This window comes from Oncorhynchus mykiss, chromosome 2, assembly GCF_057628025.1.
Source record: "Oncorhynchus mykiss isolate SJ-2025 chromosome 2, ASM5762802v1, whole genome shotgun sequence".
In the NCBI taxonomy this organism is placed as follows: domain Eukaryota; kingdom Metazoa; phylum Chordata; class Actinopteri; order Salmoniformes; family Salmonidae; genus Oncorhynchus; species Oncorhynchus mykiss.
Genome location: NC_143023.1, coordinates 97353867 through 97365743, shown reverse-complemented (window position 1 = coordinate 97365743; position 11877 = coordinate 97353867). Strand labels below are relative to the sequence as shown.

Below are 11877 nucleotides of genomic sequence, written 5' to 3'. Positions count from 1 at the left end.
ACCATCAAGTGAAGGTCAATGCCACATTCAAAACAACTGGGAACTTGAGGGTTGAGGGTTAACTAGGGCTTGAGGGTAGAGGGTTAACCCTTGATGGTTAACTGGTACCATCAAGTGAAGGTTAATGCCACATTAAAAACAACTGGGAACTTGAGGGGGGAAAAACGAACTCCGACTAGGTATAATAATTTTGAACGGTCATCCAATTTGGGGATTCTAACTCTGGAATATCAGGCCTCTTTCTGAAACTCTGACTTTCCGACCTGAAGATGGCGTCATGATTTGACCTGGTATTTTTTTTTAGAGTTCCCTGTTGTTTTGCACGCGGCAAAAGTCACACAGCATGACACACACATCAGGGTTTCGGGCAGTTCCAGTTCAGTTCAAATTAATTTAGAAAGTAAACCAAATTCTAAATCTTGAAATGCATAGAGGATGCATCCTGATTCTTCACATTTAAAAAAAACAACAAAAAGTGTTCAAGTACACACTTAGGGAGAAGGGTGCAAATTGGGATGCATACAGCCAGTCTTCTTTTTCATAAGGATGTGTAAAGGAAGGGAAGGCCAGTCTATATGGTGTATGTGTCCCTTCCAGGAAGACGTGCAGAACTCCTCAAGGAGAATTCCCTTCCAAGTAGTCATGAAGAAATCCTCAAGGAGAATTCCCTTCCAGGTAGTCATGAAGAAATCCTCAAGGAGAATTCCCTTCCAGGAAGACGTGCAGAACTCCTCAAGGAGAATTCCCTTCCAGGAAGACGTGCAGAACTCCTCAAGGAGAATTCCCTTCCAGGAAGACGTGCAGAACTCCTCAAGGAGAATTCCCTTCCAGGAAGACGTGCAGAACTCCTCAAGGAGAATTCCCTTCCAGGAAGACGTGCAGAACTCCTCAAGGAGAATTCCCTTCCAGGAAGACGTGCAGAACTCCTCAAGGAGAATTCCCTTCCAGGTAGACATGAAGAAATCCACAGAAGGGCAGGTGATGGGCTTGTTAGATGATCAATTTGTTACATTTAAATGTACATTTTAGAGAGAAAACTGTCACCGATCAAAAGGGCAGGTTCTCCAGCACCCCTACAGCCCAATCTGTGCACGTGCCTGGGTGAAGGACAGCTTTCCCTCCATATGGAGAGGCTCCTGAACCCCCTCCCCCCCAAAAAGATGAGATCAAATCAAACAATTTAATCAAATGTGTATCTACAGTATAAATGAAGCCATTTTTACATCAACAGACTCATAAAATGTTGCAGGGATGTTGTGTTAGATATCATTTATAAATGCAAAAGAAAACAGCAACATGAATTAAGACAAACTAAATCATGTAAAAGTCTCTCACCATCTCTTTCCTCGTCTTCGTCTCGATCTTCATGCCCCCAGTCTTCCTCACTGTGTTGGTCATATTCACTGGGATCATGGCTGTACTGGGGAATCAGCACGTGGTGAAGCCTGTCCTGTCTGGTCACAACATTATGAATTATTAATAATATCAAACATTTATATTATTATTATTATTATTATTTTTACATATCTTTGGTACCAGGAATCGAAACCACTATCCTGACGTTGCAAACATCATATTGTACTAACTGAGCTACAGAGGACATATGTTATCAAGACACGATACAGGAAAAAAACAAGACTAGCCATCGCTTAAGGCACCACTCACTCACAACTGACCGTTATCAAAGTCACTTTATTTTCCTTCGTATGTAAACGACCTGGAAGAGTGAAGAACAACACAAAGTGTTCGTGATGCCGTACGACACCGAGGTGAAATAGCGTGTCAAACAAAACCAACCAAGTCCTCTTACAAATGACAAAAAAATACACTTGAACAATCAGTCATGTCGCTTCATGCTCATCCTTGAACACATTATACAGTGGGGCAAAAATAGTATTTAGTCAGCCACCAATTGTGCAAGTTCTCCCACTTAAAAAGATGAGAGAGGCCTGTCATTTTCATCATAGGTACTCTTCAACTATGACAGACAAAATTAGGAGAAAAAAATCCAGAAAATCACATTGTAGGATTTTTAATGAATTTATTTGCAAATTATGGTGGAAAATAAGTATTTGGCCACCTACAAACAAGCAAGATTTCTGGCTCTCACAGACCTGTAACTTCTCCTTTAAGAGGCTCCTCTGTCCTCCACTCGTTACTAACATACATGTATCTCTGTACCAGACCTATCATACTAACATACATGTATCTCTGTACCAGACCTATCATACTAACATACATGTATCTCTGTACCAGACCTATCATACTAACATACATGTATCTCTGTACCAGACCTATCATACTAACATACATGTATCTCTGTACCAGACCTATCATACTAACATACATGTATCTCTGTACCAGACCTATCATACTAACATACATGTATCTCTGTACCAGACCTATCATACTAACATACATGTATCTCTGTACCAGACCTATCATACTAACATACATGTATCTCTGTACCAGACCTATCATACTAACATACATGTATCTCTGTACCAGACCTATCATACTAACATACATGTATCTCTGTACCAGACCTATCATACTAACATACATGTATCTCTGTACCAGACCTATCTATTGTATAGGTCTATTGTAACATGTATACATGTCTAGACGTTGGAAGAAACATCACAGGGACACAGCATAGGTGTAGGAAAACACTACTGGTAACAGTAGTATACCTCAACCTGCTTAATGGCATTCCTCAATGAGGAGAGGAGGAGGTAACTGCAGAGAAGGATCCGAGTTGAACGTGTATTTACAGTAATGGGGGAAATTATGACATACCTACATTTAACTTTTAATTTATCTTTAAAAAGTAAATGTATTAGAGGACTTACTTTTGTATTCTACAGTGAGATGTAAGATTAGAGTTAGAGTGGTTAGAGTGGAGGGGCGGCAGGTAGCCTAGTGGTTAGAGTGGAGGGGCGGCAGGTAGCCTAGTGGTTAGAGTGGAGGGGCGGCAGGTAGCCTAGTGGTTAGAGTGGAGGGGCGGCAGGTAGCCTAGTGGTTAGAGTGGAGGGGCGGCAGGTAGCCTAGTGGTTAGAGTGGAGGGGCGGCAGGTAGCCTAGTGGTTAGAGTGGAGGGGCGGCAGGTTGGTGTTGGAGTGTTGGACTAGTAACTGGAAGATTGCAAGATTGAATCGCCGAACGGACAAGGTAAAAATCTGTCGTTCTGCCCCTGAACAAGGCAGAACGGAGAACCCACTGTTCCTAGGCCGTCATTGAAAATAAGATTTTGTTCTTAACTGACTTGCCTAGTAAAATAAAAATGAATATTGAATAGAGTAAGCTATTCTGGGGAAGCTATACAGTACAGAAAGACTCACAAATATGTTTTCTGTTAAAGTATTCATGCAAATAGCCTACATAATGGGCAGCTGTAGTAGGTAGTCTTCTCTACGTCTACCACCAATTTAGGCAGATTTGTCCACATTTGTTCACTATTGTTATGTTTATTTCATTCCACTAGAGGGCCTGGTTGCACCCCAAAGAGAGAGTTAAGCTTTCCTCATGAACCAAAAGTGACTCGACTGTAAATATCACATTTGACGTCCATTACGCGCGACCGTGAAGACGAGCTCTTTTGTCGAGGAGAGCGCGCATTCGAGCACTTTGTTTATTATCGGCGACGCCACGGCGGGGAGCTATGATTAGAATTAGCACATCCGGGGAACCGATCCAGAAACGCTTCTATAGTTTGACTTGATGATTGACACATAGTCGTCTACGGCGCATACCTTCATACCTTCGCCCTGACAGGTAGTCGACTGTGCTGTGACAATGTCGGAGGTCTGACGGTAAGACTCTCACATAAATAACGATATACATTTCATACAAGGAGTTTTTTTTTTTTTAACTATTGAAACTTAAGGCATAAATATTATTTTCCTGAAATATGATTTTTGGCGGTCAGAAATATGATCTGTGCCTGCTTTTATCTTGAATGTAAATTATAACAAACGTATGATTGTGTTATTGTTAAATATAGATCAGGCTGATCCAAATGTCCCTCTCTGTGGTCAGTTAAAACATGTAAATAGTGGTGTCTTCAAAATAATGGTTTTGAACTTTATTCTAGCCTTCAGTCTCAAAGAACAGCTGTCTGAAATGGGCTCTGGTAAAATGTCCAGTTAACCTTTTGAAAAGTCTGTCAATTATTAGACTAACTGAAATGATGGTTTAGTAATATTGTCAGTTTGTGCTGCAGAAGTAGTCTACATACAACAAAAAAATGACTATTTTGGGGGGGGAAATACTTGTAAAATGTAAAGTGTATCTGTGTCAAACAATTGTGAAGACAACTGAAACACAGTACAACAAGTGTGTCACAACATGTTATACTACTAGCTCTGTAGTCTTTACAAACAAATATTGCAGTTAAAAATATTGCAGTTTTGAAACTGCAGTAAAGTGCAGTAACTGCCTGTGGTATTTTGTACTGCAGTTATACTTCATTGTACTGCAGTTATACTTCAGTGTACTGCAGTTATACTTCATTGTACTGCAGTTATACTTCAGTGTACTGCAGTTATACTTCATTGTACTGCAGTTATACTTCATTGTACTGCAGTTATACTTCAGTGTACTGCAGTTATACTTCATTGTACTGCAGTTATACTTCATTGTACTGCAGTTATACTTCATTGTACTGCAGTTATACTTCATTGTACTGCAGTTATACTGCACTCTGATTGCCATCTTTGTTTTTTTTGTTCAGCTATTTGGCAAATGTCATACCACATATTTGGATTGGCAGTATTTACAATACCCTCTTTGATGACACCATGACTTCAACATGCCACTGAGTCCACTGAGTTGTGGTATCTGATTTGTATGTGTTTTGTATTTAAGGGTTTACCCACCTATTGTTTTTTTTTTTTACCACAACATCCCAGAGTTCCACATGCCATGGCCTGAACTGAGTACACTGATTGGTCATTGAGTTGTGAAGTCTGACAGACAGACAGGAAGGAGTTGCATGTCTTTACTTTTGTACCCAATGAATCCTTCTGATTATGGATTATGACTCACAGAGACAAGAAGACAACTTTTTCCCAGCGTGCCTCATGGAACAATACCAGGAAGACTTAGCTGGTCTGGACCCTGTCTTTCTAGAGGAGGAGGAATGGGATCTGTACAACTCCCTCTCGGCTCTGTCCCTGCCCAGTCCCCAACCCCGCTCCCCTCTCTGGTCCCAGGGCGGAGGCAATGAGAGCTCCAATGACCCTACCACCCAGGGGGTGGGTGGAGGGGTCCCCAACCCAAATTCCTACCTGAGACCCAGGTATGTTGAATGGTTTTAATGTCCTCCTGCCATGGACAAGGCCAGCAGGTCGCCCTAGTGGTTAGGAGCGTTGGGCCAGTAACCGAAAGGTCACTTGTTGAAATCCCAGAGCCACTTAGGTGAAAAATCTGTTGATGTGCCCTTGAGCAAACCACTTAACCATAATTGCTCTATAATCGCTGATCCCTGGCTCTGACACCATTCTCAGGGGGAGTGGGATATGCAAATAAAACACACATTTCCAATTCGTACATGTGTGAAAAAAGGACAAATGTAAGCATCTAATTATTATATGAAAATTAGCTGTGTTAACTGGTTCTGGTAACATCAACGTTTCTGATTTATATTAGATTTGTACTGTATATAATCCCTGTCAAATAAACTTCATGAAATAAATCATAAAACACTTTTTTTTAATTTTTCTCGAACATATACAGGACCCAGGAGACTGAGGTCCTCCTGAGAGGAGCGGCCCTCCTGCCTCCTCCAGTACCCCCTCGGAGGAGAACCTCCAGTGCTGCTCTGCTGACTAATGCTCAGAAGAGGTTCTCCTGTGATCTGACTGTACCCGCTATCAGACTGAACCGCTTTAATACAGCCACATATAGTCATGTGAGTATCACTGTGTTGGCCCTCGAAAAAAAAATAGGTTTTCTAACCTCAAGAGGGTCTTTAAATAAAAGTCAAAGATTTGTAAAAAAAAACTAGCGTTCTGGGGGATGGGGATTTAGTTCACTGGAAACAAAGATATCTATGTGGAGTTGGAGGAAAGTTGTTAAAGATCCAATGCAGCCATTTAAAAAAAAAAAAAATCTCAATATCAAATAATTTCTGGGTAACAAATAAGTACTTTTACTTTGATTGTTTTCAATTAAAATTGTTAAAAAATGTTAAAAAAGGAAACCAAAAAAGTTTCTTAGCAAAAAAGAGCAATTTCTCAAGCAAGAATTTTGCTAGGACTGTCTGGGAGTGGTCTGAGTAGGAAGGGGAAAATTAAAAACGATCTGTTATTGGTAGAGAGGTTTGGAACTATCTCTCTTATTGGTCTATTAAAACTCCATCCATCCAAACAGGCGGAAATTTCAGGCATTCTTTTCACACAGCTCCTACACTAAAAAAAGTACAATTCACAATTTCACAGAATTATTCCAAACTCAATAGTTTAGAAATAAATATAAAACACGGGAAAAATCACATTTTATGACTGCATTGGACCTTTAACAGTGAGTGTTATTTGAGTTAAATGCGGTTTTATTTGTTTTAGTTTGTCGTGGGTTCGATTCCTGCTGGGGTCACATACTAAAAATGTATGCCCTCACTGTATTCTGTAAGTCGCTTTGGATAAATGCTTTGAATGAAAGCTTCTACTGAGTTGGATATACAGTATTGTATATTTTTAGCTGGATACCTGGAGCATCAAACTGATAGACACTCCACAAGGAAGCACCAAACAACTGGCTTCTCTCTGCATGTTGACGTCCAAGTAAGAAAACGTCTCGTCTCTTTCAGATGTTTGAATATCAATCCAATGAACTGAGTCGCTTTTTTTTTAACATTCAAGATGAGACACGAACCATGGAAATGTCTTTGCGTTTGCCACTCTTTCAAAGTTTCTCCTTGAGAAACGCAGAGATGATCCCATAGCCGTTGCACTTTCATGAAAATAAAAGAAGAAACCGTTCCTAAAGGCCTCTCCGTCTCTCTCCGTCTCTCTCCGTCTCTCTCCTCTGTCAGACTGCTGTCTAGGTACCCCCACACTGACCAGGTGTCTAACTCAGGGGTGGTGTGGGGGCGTGTGTCACCTATCCACCCTTCCTTACTGCAGGAGGCTGAGATCACCGTCAATGTGTCAACTCCCTGGGTCCTTCACCAATTACCCATTCCCACCATGTGTAAGTAAGACACACCGCTAACACATATGTATACCGCTGTAACGTGTGGTAGCTAAGCTACAATTATATTGCCACGTAAATTATGGCAACTTCATTTCTGTTCACGTTTAAGTGTATCGGCAATCAAAATTGTCTTAAAGGATATGTGAGATGTAATGGTTTATTTCCAGACGTATTGCTGTATTTTTCATCGTGTGTTACGTTAAAGTGTCTTTAGAAAAAGGGAGATAGGTTTGATTATGCTTCTACACCTGCATTGCTTGGTGTTTGGGGTTTTAGGCTGGGTTTCTGTACAGCACTTTGAGACATCAGCTGATGTACGAAGGGCTATATAAATACATTTGATTTGATTTTAATTTGACATACATACATACATACATTTTTTGGGGACTGTGACTAGAGTTGTTGTTGACCTTGCCCCCTTGTTGGCCTTGACCACCTTGTTGACCTTGACCACCTTGTTGACCTTGACCACCTTGTTGACCTTGACCACCTTGTTGACCTTGACCCCTTGTTGGCCTTGATCACCTTGTTGACCTTGACCACCTTGTTGGCCTTGACCACCTTGTTGACCTTGACCCCTTGTTGACCTTGTTGACCTTGACCACCTTGTTGGCCTTGACCACCTTGTTGACCTTGTTGACCTTGACCACCTTGTTCTCTCTCCTCCAGTGAACAAGACAGTCCAGACCCTGATAGATGAGATATTGCTGCTTCTGGAACAGACTAACCCAAGAGACAGTGGATACTACCTCCTGAAGTTGTGTGATTCTGAAGAGTACCTCAGGAAGTAAGTATACCGCTCCGCAAACCTAACTCCAACCCAATCACCATTCCCTAGCCTCCCTGCGTTCATTCCCCTTCAAGGCTGGTTATACAGCTGGTCTATCGACACGTCTGTAGACTGTTGTCGACGTGACATCGTGAACATTCTGTTGTCGCCGCGACATTGTGAACATTCTGTTGTCGCCGTGACATCGTGAACATTCTGTTGTCGCCGTGACATTGTGAACATTCTGTTGTTGCCGTGACATCGTGAACATTCTGTTGTCGCCGTGACATCATGAACATTCTGTTGTCGCCGTGACATCGTGAACATTCTGTTGTCGCCGTGACATCGTGAACATTCTGTTGTCGTCCGACATCGTGAACATTCTGTTGTCGCCGTGACATCGTGAACATTCTGTTGTCGCCGTGACATCGTGAACATTCTGTTGTTGCCGTGACATCGTGAACATTCTGTTGTCGCCGCAACATCGTGAACATTCTGTTGTCGCCGTGACATCGTGAACATTCTGTTGTCGTCCGACATCGTTATGAAAAAAGTATAGACACAGAAACGACAGGCTGCATTAAAATAGCATAGCTGGTGTATTTTATCAGCAGCCCATCCTTTTAAACATGAATTTACTAGATGTCAATCTAGCAACAACTCAACTTTCTAGACAATGTTGTGGTCCATTTCAAGATTGTTAGCTACCTACATAGCTAGCTGGCTAGCCAGTTCAAATAAGGACCATATCATAGCTGACAATGTCTTAACTTTACCAAATTTGTATTTATTATTAGAGGAAAATAAACTCACAACAAGATAATTATTTACAAGTTAATGTCGAGCTAACAGAAAATATCTTATGGTTGTGAGTGTGACTAAATAAAAGCAGTGCATTCTGCTGGATAGTCGGGTAACCATGACAACGGAGACAGATCTGTCCCGTCTATAGACGTTCCACCGGAGTATAAAAATGTAAATGTGGTTTTGACCAGCGACATTTGTAGCGTTCTAATTGTCTCGATATTGTCATTTATAAACCAGCCTTTACCCTCTCTAGCCCTCAGGCAACTCTACCCTCCTGGCCTTGACCTATTTCCAAGTGAGAGGACAAGCCCTCTTTGTTTGGTATCTCTCCCTGCACAATAACGCTTCAGCGGATATTCTTCCTGTTTGCTGTTACTTCCTGTGTGATATTCTTCATGTCTGCTGTTACTGTGTGATATTTGTTGTCTGCCATTACTTCCTGTGTGATATTCTTCATGTCTGCTTTTACTTCCTGTGTGATATTCTTCATGTCTGCTGTTACTGTGTGATATTTGTTGTCTGCCATTACTTCCTGTGTGATATTCTTCATGTCTGCTTTTACTTCCTGTGTGATATTCTTCATGTCTGCTGTTACTGTGTGATATTTGTTGTCTGCCGTTACTTCCTGTGTGATATTCTTCATGTCTGCTTTTACTTCCTGTGTGATATTCTTCATGTCTGCTGTTACTGTGTGATATTCGTTGTCTGCCGTTACTTCCTGTGTGATATTCTTCATGTTTGCTGTTACTTCCTGTGTGATATTCTTCATGTCTGCTGTTACTTCCTGTGTAATATTCTTCATGTCTGCTGTTACTACCTGTGTGATATTCTTCATGTCTGCTGTTACTGTGTCTTCCGGGTACGTTTCCTGTTCTTAATGCCTTTACCTTGTCGTATTCCTCAGTGAGGAGATGCTGGGTATGCACGGGAGCATCCAGGACTATCATAAGTGTTCCCTGGAAGTCCCTCTCAGATTACTACAGGTTAACACACTACAGAATCTGTTGGCAAGGGACGTAAGTAGTTATCAGATGATTTTATCAAGTACAATACATTACTTTTTAGTAGGGTGTATGTGATCATGCCATTGCAAGTGTGTGCACAGGCACCAACTAAGATATACAGGACTAAAGGTTTCACACGGCTTTCTTTTGAGTGTTGCATTCCCACCCAAACGGTCAATCAGTAGAACATTAACCAAGGAGAGACAGACTCAGGCTCTGTCTTCAAATTGCTCATGTTGCAATGGTCTCCTTCTAACTACCGGCTCTTGGCTGGCTTCTGGCCAGGACGCTTCCCTTCAGGGGTGTGCTGGTGTGTGTGAGAGAGTGAGGGAGGGAGGGCTGGTGTGTGTGAGAGAGAGAGAAAGAGACAGAGAGAGAGTGAATAAGTGAGTGAGGGAGGGAGGGAGGGCTGGTGTGTGTGAATGAGTGAGTGAATGAGTGAGTGAGTGAGTGAATGAGGGAGTGAGTGAGTGAGTGAGGGAGCGAGGGAGGGAGGGCTGGTGTGTGTGAGTGAGTGAGTGAGTGAGTGAGTGAGTGAGTGAATGAGTGAGTGAGTGAGTGAGTGAGGGCTGGAGTGAGTGAGGGAGGGAGGGCTGGTGTGTGTGTGAGAGAGAGAGAGAAAGTGAATAAGTGAGTGAGTGAGTGAGTGAGTGAGTGAGTGAGGGCTGGTGTGTGAGAGAGACCGAGAGAGTGAGGGATGGTGTGTGAGAGAGACCGAGAGAGTGAATGAGAGAGTGAGGGCTGGTGTGTGAGAGAGACCGAGAGAGTGAGGGCTGGTGTGTGAGAGAGACCGAGAGAGTGAATGAGAGAGTGAGGACTGGTGTGTGAGAGAGACCGAGAGAGTGAGGGCTGGTGTGTGAGAGAGGCCGAGAGAGTGAGGGCTGGTGTGTGAGAGAGACCGAGAGAGTGAGGGCTGGTGTGTGAGAGAGACAGAGAGAGTGAATGAGAGAGTGAGGGCTGGTGTGTGAGAGAGACCGAGAGAGTGAGGGCTGGTGTGTGAGAGAGACCGAGAGAGTGAATAAGAGAGTGAGGGCTGGTGTGTGAGAGAGACCGAGAGAGTGAGGGCTGGTGTGTGAGAGACACAGAGAGAGTGAATGAGAGAGTGAGGGCTGGTGTGTGAGAGAGACCGAGAGAGTGAATGAGTGAGTGAGGGCTGGTGTGTGAGAGAGACCGAGAGAGTGAGGGCTGGTGTGTGAGAGAGACCGAGAGAGTGAGGACTGGTGTGTGAGAGAGACCGAGAGAGTGAATGAGTGAGTGAGGGCTGGTGTGTGAGAGAGACCGAGAAAGTGAGGGCTGGTGTGTGAGAGAGCCAGAGAGAGTGAATGAGAGAGTGAGGGCTGGTGTGCGAGAGAGACCGAGAGAGTGAGGGCTGGTGTGTGAGAGAGACCGAGAGAGTGAATGAGTGAGTGAGGGCTGGTGTGTGAGAGAGACGGAGAGAGTGAGGGCTGGTGTGTGAGAGAGGCCGAGAGAGTGAGGGCTGGTGTGTGAGAGAGCCCGAGAGAGTGAGGGCTGGTGTGTGAGAGAGACCGAGAGAGTGAGGGCTGGTGTGTGAGAGAGACCGAGAGAGTGAGGGCTGGTGTGTGAGAGAGACAGAGAGAGTGAGGGCTGGTGTGTGAGAGAGACCGAGAGAGTGAATGAGTGAGTGAGGGCTGGTGTGTGAGAGAGACGGAGAGAGTGAGGGCTGGTGTGTGAGAGAGACCGAGAGAGTGAGGGCTGGTGTGTGAGAGAGACCGAGAGAGTGAGGGCTGGTGTGTGAGAGAGACAGAGAGAGTGAGGTCTGGTGTGTGAGAGAGACCGAGAGAGTGAATGAGAGAATGAGGGCTGGTGTGTGAGAGAGACAGAGAGAGTGAATGAGAGAGTGAGGGCTGGTGTGTGAGAGAGACAGAGAGAGTGATTGAGTGAGTGAGGGCTGGTGTGTCAGAGAGACAGAGAGAGTGAGGGCTGGTGTGTGAGAGAGACAGAGAGAGTGAGGGCTGGTGTGTGTGAGAGACAGAGAGAGTGAATGAGAGAGTGAGGGCTGGTGTGTGAGAGAGACCGAGAGAGTGAATGAGAGAGTGAGGGCTGGTGTGTGAGAGAGACTGAGAGAGTGAGGGCTGGTGTGTGA

General features: G+C 43.6%; 1 protein-coding gene across 2 annotated transcripts in view; it reads left to right on the top strand.

Moving 5' to 3' along the window:
* The first annotated feature begins 3560 nt into the window (after positions 1-3560).
* The window catches only part of pik3c2g (phosphatidylinositol-4-phosphate 3-kinase catalytic subunit type 2 gamma), a 50879-nt gene continuing 42562 nt past the window's right edge, over positions 3561-11877 (top strand). For both annotated transcript variants that reach the window (XR_016490077.1, XM_036960120.2), the window contains exons 1-7: positions 3561-3811; positions 5048-5298; positions 5736-5910; positions 6699-6781; positions 7033-7190; positions 7863-7980; positions 9674-9785. Coding sequence is in view for 1 of the 2 variants with exons in the window: in XM_036960120.2 (XP_036816015.2) it covers positions 5081-5298; positions 5736-5910; positions 6699-6781; positions 7033-7190; positions 7863-7980; positions 9674-9785 (864 nt within the window). In the remaining variant the exon portion in view is untranslated. The remainder of the gene's footprint in view (positions 3812-5047; positions 5299-5735; positions 5911-6698; positions 6782-7032; positions 7191-7862; positions 7981-9673; positions 9786-11877) is intronic.